The 13,292-nt window shown below is 45.7% G+C and overlaps 1 gene segment (V, D, J or C); it reads left to right on the top strand.

Annotated features, from left to right (window-relative positions):
• LOC143826403 (T cell receptor alpha chain MC.7.G5-like) overlaps positions 1-13,292 on the top strand; it is a 33,428-nt gene that overhangs the window by 2,964 nt on the left and 17,172 nt on the right. Inside the window, 2 exon segments of the V gene segment in view lie at positions 4,250-4,265; positions 7,637-7,686. Coding sequence covers positions 4,250-4,265; positions 7,637-7,686 — 66 coding nt within the window.

Genomic DNA, 13,292 nt, shown 5'->3' with positions numbered 1-13,292 from the left:
TTCTTCTTCTTAGCCTCCAAGGTGCTGAGACAGAGGCCTCCTCTGGTATGGATTCCCTTGGCCCCTAATCTCAACTATGTTTGGGACGGCTGAGGCTGATCAGAGATGAGGAAAAGGCACATGCTCAGAAGACAAGGCATCCTTACCTTTAATTTGGAAGACCACAAGTATCAAAAATAAGGTTGGGCTGCAATAAAACAAGAGGCCACCAGAGGTCTTCAGGAGTTCCACCAGTTCTTACCTATGGCCACTAGGGAGCAGTGGTGACACTTTAGATCTCTCCTCCTGGAGATGCTAAGAAATGGTTCATATAGAACCTTTAAGACCAACAAAATTTTATTCAGCTTTCATGAGCATGCACCCTTCCCCTGATCTATAGTATATAGATCTACAGTATCTACCTCTGGTTCACCAACTCTCTCCTTTCTGAGGCTCAGTTGACCTGGCCATACTGAACCATGATTTTGTAACCGCATGGTTGGACTACACTGCACTCTACCCTGGGCTGCCCTTGGAGACCATCCAGAAACCTCACCTGGCTTCTTCAGAATGTCAGGGCTGGCTGATGGGAACTCATGCCCTCCCTTTTGAAACAGCTACAATGGCTGCCTGTTTGTTTCTCTGACTCCACGTTCTGCTCCTCATCTTTTAAAGTCTTGATGGCCTAAGGCTTACATCTCTCAGACGCTGGGGTTGCCAACCTCCAGGCTGTAGGTAGAGAGCTCCTGGGATGTCAACAGGTGGCTGGGCAACGGAAATTATCGGGCCTATAGAAAGTGCACAGCTGACATCTTCAAAGAGGCTTCAGTGAGCTCAGCAGAAAGCCACAAGAAAGCCACCACAACCGATGGAGGAAACCGAAAGGATTCAGTCGCGCTCTCCCCACTGCAGAAGACTAGGTGGCTGCCGAGACCAAGGAACCATCAGACTTACAGTTCAGGGTAACCTACGATTCAAGGTCTGCTGGTTCCAGACATACAGATTCTCCACCATGATCTTTGTATCAGCATTGATGGTGCTGTTGGCTTTCATGTCAAGTGAGTAGCATTAATTTACAAGCAAATTCCTGCTTTCCTTTCATTCCCAGATTAAAAATTTAAAGGATTCTCTTTCCTTTCCACTTGGGTGTCATCCAGTGTTGCCTCCTATAGAATCATAGAGTTGGAAGGGACCCCCCAGGGTCATCTAGTCCAATCCCCTGTAAAATCCTATCCCCTCCCCGGTATAACACGTCTCCTAATTTCTTTTATCTCCCATTCATTCCCGGTGCTTATTTACTTTTTTCACTGATGTAGAACTTCTTGCACCATGGTAAGTCCAACCAGGACGTTTTGGAGAAGCTTGTTTTCAGGCGATATGGATTTTAATCAATTTGACCAGGGTTTAGAGGCAGTAATCTGAGAGTCTCGCAGAAGAAGAATGTGAGAGCCAAGGACTCCCAAGGAAGCTCGATGCTACATCCTACAGAAGATGGTGATATCACCCCATCATTCATCTGCCCATATGTTGTGATTCTGCGGTGGGAAACATGTCTGCAATTTAGGACAACACTCTGGCCTTGTTGGTGACACAACTGGATGGATCTTTCTGGAGCTGCCCTATGGATGGTTCACGTGTAGGGGTGTTTTGAGCTCATCTGTGGTGTTTTTGTATCAGTCGGCTTTCTGCCTCCCATGGAAAATATAACGGTCCCCTATATTTTCTCCTCAGAAGGAGCGACCGGTCAGTCAGTCACCCAGACACCAAGCCATCTGACCCTCAAGGAAGGATCTGCCGTGTTCATCAACTGCACCTATCAATATGCCGTAGCGTCGTATCTGTTCTGGTACCTCCAGCGGTCCCCCAATGAAGCCCTCCAGTTGCTTCTGACAGAATCCACTGGGGAAGAGGGGTTCTCTGCCAAACACCTTAGGGCAGCCAAATCCTTCCATTTGGAAAAAGCGGCCAGCATCCTGAGCGACTCAGCTACTTACTTCTGTGCCATGAGAGACACTGCGGGGCAAACCCCTAGCAGAGCTACACAAAAAACCACCAGCAGAGAGGAACTAGAAGATAGGTTTTAGAAGTTCCAGCTGCTCAGGTCCAACTGAAGACCAGGATGGGCCTACAACTCATCCATATTCAGCCTGTCCACCTAGGGCAGGATTCAAAGCACTTAGGCTTCTCCTGTAAACTCTGTTTACATGATAGTAAATCATCAATAATTGTGTGCCACCAAGTCTGGACTAATTCGTGGTGGCCCCAGAACCATGGAGGCTCCAGGCAAGAGGTGAGCAGAGGTGAATTACTACTAGCCTTCCTCGGCATAGGAACCCTGGACTTTCTTGGTGGTCTCTCATCCAAGTAATGTCTGTGGTTTAGCTTCTGAGCTCTGGTGAGCTCAGACTATTCAGGTAGCTTTAGAGGGTATTCACTGTTGTTGTTTCCTCTTCTGAGCCACTGTTAGAAATAATCTTAGCCACCACCCAATGGTCTTTCAACATTACATCAAGAATTTTAATTAATCAGTAGCCTTTCAGCAATTTAAGATGTGTTGCATCCATTTTGAACTTGCTAAAGCCATGCTAGCAGAGCCTTTGAATATGCATTGAAGAAAGTAGAAGGTAATTTGGAGTCTTGGTTTCTTTTAAGCAAGAAGGAAAGGTTCGTTTTTGGTTAGCTCGACAGAATGCAAAAGCTTCAATGAATGAACCAACCAATGAATGAATGAACAAACTGCTTTGCCCCCATTCTGTAGCCCCCAGAGACAAATTTGCTTTTCCTGATTAGAACTGCCACCTACGGATGAATTTAGCAAAACCCATATCAGACAATTTCCTGGTTTGGAGCCTCCCAAGATGATGCATTATATCAAAGTTCCATCATCAATCCCATGATCTCCTTCGGCTCTAAATTCAGTACTTGTGCCCTGTATATAGTGGAACGTGTGGTACAGAACCACAAAGAGGGGCTGTGGTCTATCCACAGATGCATGGCAAGTGCAAGCCATCAGCTGATGCTTCTCCAGCATAGCGATGTGGGAACTGGCCAGTCCCACAGATTCTCTTCTCAATGAAATGACTGACAAACCTCAACTGGTTGATTCTGTGTCCACTGCAGAGCTGTTAAGGGGCATCATCTCCAACAACTCTCTTCCAACTCTCTTTCACAGGAGGTGTCCTCGGAGATGCCGTCTTCCAAACAGAGACTTCCATCACCATCCAAGAGGGACAACCGGTCTTCCTGCCGTGCAGATACAAAACTTCCGGATCGCCGTACCTGTTTTGGTACGTTCAGCACCCGAATGGAAGCCCTCAGATCTTGGTGTCCAACTATGGCCAGGAGAAGTCCAGGAGGGGTTTTGCGGCTCACCTTGATAAAAAGATGACGTCCTACAATCTGACAAAGGACTCCGGGGAGCGGGGAGATTCGGCTGTCTACTTCTGTGCCCTGAGTGACACAGTGAGGAGGGAGACAGGAAGGGAAGGGCAAAAACCCAACGTGTGGCAGAGCAAAGGAAGTTTGCTCTGCAAGATCGATTTAGGGGGGTGGCCGCAAGGGGGTCTGAAGCAGCAGAGCAGAATTTTGAGTCCAGGTGCCCTTTGAAGAGCAACTAACCTTTGTTCATGGTGTGAGTTTTCGTGAGCATGCACACTTCCTTAGGCACAATGAAATGGGAATTGCCAGCCCATACGTACAGATAGAAGGTGAGCAGAAAATTAGTTAGCTGCATCATGAAGATGTTGAACAGATTCAGGGGCCAAACGGGAATAACAAGCTTAGCATATAACCCCTTTCAGGCAAATTACTTGGATTTCTTTGGAGCTGTTTGGCGGGAGAATTATCTTCAATAGCGATAATTCGTTCTAGCGAAACCACGGATGGTGGAACCTGTTTAAATACCGGAGTGATGTTTAGAACCCAGAGCTGAGCTCAACGGAGAATCCTTTGAAAGAGAAATCCTCTGTAAATTTTTGCAGCGTGCCATTTTATGGCGCGGTTTGGTGTCAGCAGCTATGAGCTCCTGTTTGGTGATGGGAATCACTTGGAAGTCCATCCAGGTATGGCCAAGGGAGAAACAGCTGAGCGTGGAAGGTGTGCCCATGCGCGTGGCTTCCCCTCGCACTACGAAGAATCCTTATTTTCTGGGAATAACCTTGATTAAAGGCTTAGGTCTAACCCATTACTGGGGTTGGTGGCTTTTTGTAAAGAGGGTGACTACTGTGAGAACACAAACAACTACGCGTTCGTCTTTGGATCTGGAACAAAGCTGATGATAACAGCAGGTAGGAATCGGCAACACAAGCAGCAGTGTGTCTAGAGAGGGTTGCCAGCTCCGGGCTGGAAAATGCCTGGAGACTTTGGGGGTGGAGCCAAGAGTGGATGGGATCTGAGGCAGGAAAGGGATCCCAGGGGAGATTAAGGCTATCTACAGTTTTTGCAAAGGTGGGAGCCACTGTGGGACGGCAAACCAGGAAGCTGGAAATGATTTTTGGAAAAGGCACCAAATTAGCCATCAAACCCAGTGAGTGAGTTTTTTTTTTTAACATATGGATGTTGATTATGCCTGGCCCAGGTCTCATCGGATCTCAGAAGCTAAGCAAGCCCCCCCCCCCCCTCCAAAGCAGCCACCTTCTCCAGGGGAACTGATCTCTTTAGTCTGGATACGAGCTCTAATTCCAGGATATCCCCAGGTCCCACCTGAAGGTTGGCATCTAGAGTCATCAGATCTGGGTTGGAGAATGTCTGGAGACTTTGCGGGTGGAGCCAGGAGTGGGTGATATTTGGGGCCGGGTGGAACCTCAGTGGAGTCTAATGCTACGGAGTCCCCCCACCCAAGCAGCCCTTTACTCCAGGGAACTGGTCTCTTTAGTTTAGAGATGAGCTCTAATTCCAGGGGATCCCCAGGTCCCACCTTGAGCCTGGCATCCCAAAATGACACCCTGGTGCCCAATCTTTTAAGGAAGATTTGGGGATGGAGCCTGGGGAGGACAATGGAGCACTATGCTCTGTAGAGTTCTCCTTCCAAAGCATCCACTTTCTCTAGGGGAACTGAACTTGGTAGTATGGATATGAGCGTCATTCTAGGAGATCCTCAGGTCCCCCCGGGAAGCTCACGTCCTTAGATGGATGCTTGATATTTGGTTTGAGGGTAGATTGATAGGTCCATGGAGGTGGTAGAAAGTGAATCAAGACACAACTGATTTATGGTGGACACTGTAAGGCAAGAGAGGTGGTTGACTTCTGCCTACCTCTGTGTAACAACTTTGGATTTGGTTGATGGCCTTCCATACAAGTACTAACCAGGGTCAAACCTCCTTAGTGTCCATCTTCTAACAAGATCAGGCTAGCCTGGACCATCTAAGACAGGGCCAATAAGTTCACAAGTCTCTGGAGATGTGAAAGAATGGGTGTTGTTTTTTTGTAAAGCGATGTCTGACTGTGATCAACAACAACTTCAAATCCACCTTTGGGTCAGGCACAAGGTTGGTCGTCTTGCCAAGTAAGTCTTTTGGCATGGAGTCCATGATTGCTCAAGCTGGGATGAGGTTTAAGGGACGTGTTTAAATCTTATGACCATGGGACTCATTTGGGAAAGATCTCATCTCAATAGGGGTTGCAATCTTCAGGATGGGTGCTGATGGGAGATCGAGCACCGATTGTTGTTGTTATGTGCGAAGTCGTGTCCGACCCATCGCGACCCCATGGACAATGATCCTCCAGGCCTTCCTGTCCTCTACCATTCCCCGGAGTCCATTTAAGTTTGCACCTACTGCTTCAGTGACTCCATCCAGCCACCTCATTCTCTGTCGTCCCCTTCTTCTTTTGCCCTTGATCGCTCCCAGCATTAGGCTCTTCTCCAGGGAGTCCTTCCTTCTCATGAGGTGGCCAAAGTATTTGAGTTTCATCTTCAGGATCTGGCCTTCTAAAGAGCAGTCAGGGTTGATCTCCTCTAGGACTGACCGGTTTGTTCGCCTTGCATTCCAAGGGACTCGCAAGAGTCTTCTCCAGCACCAGAGTTCAAAAGCCTCAATTCTTTGACGCTCAGCCTTCCTTATGGTCCAACTTTCTTATCGAGCACCGATAGAGGTGGACAAAGACACAAAGACTTTCATGGGTTGAGCAGTCCTTGGCCGTTTTTGCAAAGGGATGTTTTAGGGTGTAATGCAGGTGCTGGTAGCTACAAAGTCATCTTTGGAGATGGGACTCATCTGAAAGTCAGTCCAGGTATGGAACAAAGACCAAGGATTTCCCATGTGTGCAAGAGAGTATAGTCAAGGTTATTCGCTCCTGTGGTAAAACTGGCGGAATAAATATGTGGACAGAGTTTTGATCTGAATCAATTGCAGAGGCCGGTCCCTAAATTTGTGTCTCTGTTATGGGACACCTTGTCTTCACTGAGAAGTTGTTTTTAAGTTAGGGAACTATCTGTGAGTCAGGAAAGGTCTTCAGCCCCAGGCCTGCGGGTGAGAAATATCGTTATCACAGAGTCATGCATAATATGTTGGGCTGGTTTGAACAGGGAACTGTGTTGGTAAATTTTAAATTTCCAAAGTAAAATAGTTTACTTTGGAAATTTGGAACAGGAATTTCGGGGGTGTCCCTTCATAGCATTTGCAACTTTCTTAATGCGGTCACCGGAATCCCAGCAGGAATTGCAGGAGGAAATTGGAGAGGGAGAGAGAATCGCCATCTTCCTCTGTTTTCCACTCTTTACACAACTCTGCCTTTGTGCCCTTGGGTATTTTTGCCAAGGCAGGAAACATGGTGCGTCTGGTAAAACCTTTGAAAAGCTCGTTTTTGGAAGAGGCACAAGGCTGCTAGTCGCACCAGGTAAGTGCGTTCATGTTTTGTTGGTTTCACAGTGCAGAAACATTTGGTGAGCAGGCCTGCCTCTCTCCATCTCTTGACCCAGATGACTGGGTCAAGAGGGGCAGGCTACGAATGTAAATATAAATTTAAGATAAATAAATAAATAAATAAAATTATTAGCCTCTGCTTACCGTTATGGTTGACTGTTTCGCAAAATAATATACCCAAGACAGCCCATTCTGTGCACCTTGGTTAGGACACTTTCAATGCAATTCAGGTTGTCCTGTTCTGCACAGCAGGAAAGGGACACTGAAAGTCAATATTCAGTTTATTTATTTCTTAGATAGATGTTGTAGCTGTAAGCCTTAAAGGAAACGGAAGGAAAAATAAAAGAACAATGATCACAACAACAAACATCAGAAAGAATATACGATATAACAAATAAACGCTATAACAAGAAAAACCATAAAAGTCCAAACCATAAAAATTCAATATAGAAAAAACAAATAAAAATTCCAGTTTTAAATTCCTTCCAGAAATTTCTTTCTTAATTTATAAATGTATAAACCTGGCAACAATGATTTTATGGATGGGGGGGTTGAACTGACAAATCTTTGAAGGAGAAGCTTTGAGACTCCTTTGGACTGTGAAAAGCGGGGTATAAAAAACTAATTTGTCTTCGTCTTCTTCTTCTCAGTGAGTCTTGTCTCTTGCCATACAGAGAGGAAAACATCCTGGATTCTCTGTCCCTTGGAATTCTCAATCTTTCCTCTCTTTGTTCTACTCTTCCTCCTTCTCTGAGGTTTTTGTCAGGGCATGAAATACTGTGTATATTTGATAGTAGCTATGGAAAAGCTGTCTTTGGGAATGGGACGAGATTGCTTGTCACGCCACGTAAGTCTCTTGTGGGGCAAGGAAGAGAAAGGGGTTGGAAGCTGCTTTGGGACTCTTTCGGGTAGTGGAACGTGGGTTATTAAAAAACAGCTCTTAGAATAACAGAAGAAATGAGTTGGAAGGGGCCATACTGGTCACTTAGTCCAACCCGCTAAAGCCTCCATGATCACGGATGTGGGCCAGTTCACATTTTAAACTTTAAAAGTTAGAACTAAGTCCTTTTAGCATATCTTATTGCACTTGTTCTGTTGTTGTTCATATATTTCTCCAGTTGATTGATCCCCCCCCCCATTTTTACATCATATTGCTATGGAATGTTAATAAATGTAATGAATGGATGAGAATGACATTTTGAGAATGGGGAAGACCACGTGGTAGTGGAAAGGACAGTCAAGTTGTAGCCAGTTTATGGTGACCCCCCTCCCTGGTTTTCAAAGTGAGAGCCAGCTTAGGCTCCAACTAGATTTGGCTAGCATGGGCCATCCCGGTCAGTGAGGGGGAAGACCACGGGGTGGGGGGAACTGGGTAGCAAGAACAGCACTAACGGTGGGCAAATCTGACCAAATTGACTTGCACCCGTTTGGTTCTTGATGGCTTTGAAAGGGAACGTCTCCCAGGGTTGCTCCACTCACCTGTACTTTAACAAAGGGAGAAGCTGTTATTTTGTAAAGGGTTTTCACACTGGGCAAATACGGGCTCTTTCGGAAAGATGACATTTGGACAGGGGACCAGGTTAACCATCCAACCAGGTATGTCCAAAGCGATCAGATCCCAGCCCATCCTTGGGACCAGAATGCGCTTAGAGAGTCACAAAGGGTTGCCACCTCTGGCTTTGGGGTATTTCTGGAGGTTTGGGGGCAAGACCTGGGGACTGGGAAGGGATTTCTCTACCTCCTAGACTCCACGGTGTATCATAGAATCTACAGTGGTTTTCCCTCTTTGACTATATTGCAGAACAACCCTGTGAGGTAGACTGTGCAGAGATGGTTTGAACTGGGTGTTCCCAGATCTTGGTCAGACAGTCTGAGCAATACATTACTCTGTTGAGCCAAGAATTCAATGGGATTGGCTCATTTATAGGCAAGAAAGAGAGAGAGACTGAGAGAAAGTGAGAAAAGTTTCATGTCTTGTTCATATGTTCTGTGTAAACTGCCCTGAGCCTCCAGGGAGGGCGGTATATAAAAATAAAATAAAATAAAATAAAATAAAATAAAATAAAATAAAATAAAATAAAATAAAATAAAATAAAATAAAATAAAATAAAATAAAATAAAATAAAATAAAATAAAATAAAATAAAATAAAATAAAATAAAATAAAATAAAATAAAATAAAAGATAAAAAGAGAGAAAGAGTAAGACAGAGAGAATGAAAGAGTGAAAAAGAGAAAGAGAGACAGAGAGAGAAAGAATAAAAGAGAAAGCGGGAGAAAAAGAATGAGAGACAGAGAGAAGGAGAGAAAAAGAGAACAAGAGAGAGGGGGAAAGAAAGTGTGGAAAAGCGAGAGACACAGAGAGAGTGTGATGACAAACATTCAGCAACATCTCTTGTCAATATACACAACTGGCCCTGTTGTTCTAAAAAGTCTCTTTTGGAGAATACGGATATTTCTCAAGCACACAGAGAGAATTTGCCAAAAAGTTTCCTCTTCTCATGAGCATTATCACAACAGTTTATGCCAAGGTCTGTTTCACTGTGGGGTATCTCTAACAAGGTGATATGGGGACCTGGGACAAGACTGAGAGTTTATCCAAGTAAGTCATATATGAACTGTCTTGTTCAGTGACGTATGCCTTCGTGTCATCCCTAAACCTGTCTAGATAAGTCGCTCTGTGGTCCATTCATCTGCTTGGGCATTCTCCCACAAAAAGCCCCAATCAAATGAATGGCAAACACTTGTAATTTCTTTATAATTCTGCAGGGCTTTATTTACCCATGAGGATTTCCCCCAGATTGTATCTTCAGATTAATTTGTGACTGAATTTTCAAATTTGGGCACTCACATGTCTTGCTGGCTCCTTCGAGGGCCCTACATAGTGCCTTCCCCCCATGGATCAGGGCTGTAGCCTCTCTCCTCCCCTCTTTTCTCTTTAAGGACCCTCAGAATGACACCTCTTTCCACTGTGGGGTCCCCCTCTGCCCCCAACCTGGCTGCTCCCACTGCAATTGTAGCGCCCCACAAATTGTAGCACCCTCAGGAGGTAGTGGGTTTTCCATCTTTGGAGATTTTTAAGCAGAGGCTGTAGAGCCATCTGACGGAGAGGCTGATTCTGTGAAGGCTCAAGGGGGTGGCAGGTGACAGTGGATGAGCGAGAGGGTTGTGAGTGTCCTGCATAGTGCAGGGGGTTGGACTAGATGACCCAGGAGGTCCCTTCCCACTCTTTTATTCTATGATTCTATGAGATCTTTAAACTGGTTCTGGTGCTCAGGGCCCCACAACTCCTTAAACCACTCCTGCTCCTTGCCTAACCTGAAAAAATAAAATATAAACAATCAGTGAGCAAGAAAATGTCCCTCCCTCCAAGAGGCAGTTTATGTAAAGGGGATTTTCACTGTGACGGGAGTGGGTTTCAGAAAGTGGTCTTTGGAAGTGGAACACGATTGGAAGTCACACCAAGTAAGTTTGGGAACGCAGGAAACTTTTGGAAGTGAGGGTCTTTTTACTCAAACAACACCCCCCCCCCCGCCGCCCTTGTATAACTCTAATATCCTTTTAATGGGGGTTAATGGTTTTTTATTGAGGTCCCCCCACGAGCCACTGGAATGGGAGTGGTGGGATATAAATCACATAATAAATAAATACATTTCAAAACCTTCTAGATTTTGACAGATTTTTGCTGTGTGTGATTCTCAAGCCCTACAATACTTTCTTGCAGAGGCTGCAGAATTGAAAGCTCTTAGCTCTTAGCCTGGGCCACCTAGATCAAGGCCAGAGAAGAACAGAGAGGTGGTTGGGTAGGGAAAAGCAGAGGTATAGAAGAACAATTCTTCTACATGGAGAGCCAGCATGGTGTAGTGGTTAAGAGTGGCATCCTCTAATCTGGAGAACAGGGTTCGATTCCCCACTCCTCCACATGCAGCCAGCTAGGTCACTTTGGGCCATTCACAGTTCTCTCAAAGCCTCATCTCTGTCATGGGGTGTTTGTTGGGGGGAGAGGAACGGAAGGCAATTGGGAAGGGAAGCCCCTTTGAGACACATTTGGCCCGCTGGATGACCTTGAGCCAGTCCCAGTTCTCAGAGCTTTCTCTGCCTCACCGACCTCACAGGGTGTCTGTTTTGGGGAGTGGAAGGGACAGGTGTTTGTAAGATGCTTTGGGGCTCTTTCAGGTAGTGAAAAGTGGGGTATAAAAACCAGATTTTCTTCTCTTCTAAATTTCAAGGACATCAGGGTGCTGCACTAGGGCTGGGATGGGCTGGAAATAGAGGAAGGGAGTGCAAAAATCACATCTGGCAGAGGTATAGCACAGAGACTCAGATCTCAAGAACAAATTGGCGAAGCCCTGAATCTTCTGTCCCTTGGGCCATTTTTGTCAAGGCAGGAAGCACAGTGGGGCTCTCAGAGCTATACTAAGCCAACCTTTGGACGTGGAACGAGACTGGTGGTGATGCCAAGTAAGTTTTAATTTTCGAACCCTTCGGTTTTGCTGCAACTTTGCATGAGTTGCCGCGTGGGAGAATTACTGCAGCTCTAGCAAGGACTGCGTTTTTGCTAAAGGGGAAATCACTGTGTGGATTATAGTAACAAGCAGATATTTGGAACGGGGACGCGATTAGTCATCCTGCCCTGTAAGTCTGATTTGCTTGAAAACGACCTCATTGTCTTGATTCCATTCTCCATCTTCCTTCCTTCCTGACCATATTCCTTCTGCTGTCCTATTTATCTGCCTCTCCCTCTGTCTCTTGCTTCCGCCATGGGGGGCTGGAGGCTCTAATGAGACTAGAAGTCTTCCCCAGAGGCCTCCTGGCACAGCTTGTCTCAAAGAGAAAAATAGACCAACCCCACACCTTCCTTCTGAATCTAAAGTGCACTTTATGAAATCCCCAGACGATTATGAGCATTTTGCCAATGTGATACTACGATTACTGCTATGTCAGTATTTTGGAAGAGCAACCACTGACGAAGATAGAACAGAAAGCGAGTTACTTAACCTAGGATCCCGTTTTGGTTGACTCTTTTTGTTTGATCATATGTTTGACCATTTAGACCAGGGGTAGTCAAACTGCGGCCCTCCAGATGTCCATGGACTACAATTCCCAGGAGCCCCCTGCCAGCGAAAGCTGGCAGGGGGCTCCTGGGAATTGTAGTCCATGGACATCTGGAGGGCCGCAGTTTGACTACCCCTGATTTAGACTTTATGTTATAACCTTTTCACTTATAAACACAGAGATGACTACTACATCATTGTGCCCCGTGATTTCCTTTTTTCTTTTGAGTCCACACTGACGAATCCACGGTTCTATACTTGATTAGGAATTCATTGCCAGCATGCCCTGCGGGGGTCCTAGTATGTCAGAACTGGAACAGCCGACTTTTATCCCATGATTTGATCATGTTGAGAACACAGTCATTGTAGGACTGTTTGTGTGGTTCATAAGAATGGCTTTGAACAATGATCCCCCCCCCTCAGAGGTCCATTTTTGTAAAGGCAGGAAACATTGTGGGGTTAATAGTGGCTACTCAAAAGTGACATTTGGAACTGGGACCAGGTTGATGGTAACGCCAAGTAAGTTTCAAGCCTAAATTACCTCCAAAGAGGTCCACGTAAGGGGCTCAATAGAGACAGAGGTTGTTTTTCTCTTGTAGGGGCTCCGGGTTAGAATCATAGAATCATAGAATCATAGAATCATAGAATCATAGAATCATAGAATCATAGAATCATAGAATCATAGAATCATAGAATCATAGAGTTGGAATGGCCATACAGGCCATCTAGTCCAACCCCCTGCTCAACACAGGATCAGCCCAAAGCATCCTAAAGCATCCAAGAAAAGTGTGTATCCAACCTTTGCTGGAAGACTGCCAGTGAGGGGGGGGGCGGGGTGTGGAGCCGGAAATAAAGAGATAAGGAAGAATCCACTCTGATTGAATCCCAGAATCCTTAAAAATGAGTTTGGAGGGGAAGGGCTTAAGAAACAGTCCAAGCAAAGTAATCCAGGGGCCCCGTGAACATCAGGGCTAAGGATGGGGGCCCCAGATATGGTTCTTATGAAGTTCTTGAATGAAAAACAACACTAAGAATGTCAGATGTGTGTCCAGATGGAAGAAAAAAGAGCTTATTGGAGCCCAGGGGTGCATGTCCTTAGCATTGTCCAGGTGGTCAGGAGCACATGGCTCCACTGGCTTATGGCAATGTCTAGAAGAGGTTTTATGTAAAGGTCTTGACTGCGGTGGGCAACACCTACAGAGTCACGTTTGGGTCTGGCACCAGGCTGGTTGTACTTCCTGGTAAGTACGGGGTGTCCGGATTTGTTCCTTTATACCGTTTGAGACAAGGCACAAGGAAAATGATCTACTCTCTCGTTCAAAGGCATGGGACGACTCCCTAATTCCCATAAGATGTAACTCAGGCAGATAGGCTGCAAAACCCTTGTCTGGTTTTTGTCAT

The sequence above is a fragment of the Paroedura picta genome, chromosome 16, assembly GCF_049243985.1.
Source record: "Paroedura picta isolate Pp20150507F chromosome 16, Ppicta_v3.0, whole genome shotgun sequence".
Taxonomy (NCBI): domain Eukaryota; kingdom Metazoa; phylum Chordata; class Lepidosauria; order Squamata; family Gekkonidae; genus Paroedura; species Paroedura picta.
The sequence above is the reverse complement of the archived record's forward strand: the minus strand, read 5'-3'. Positions and strand labels throughout refer to the sequence as shown.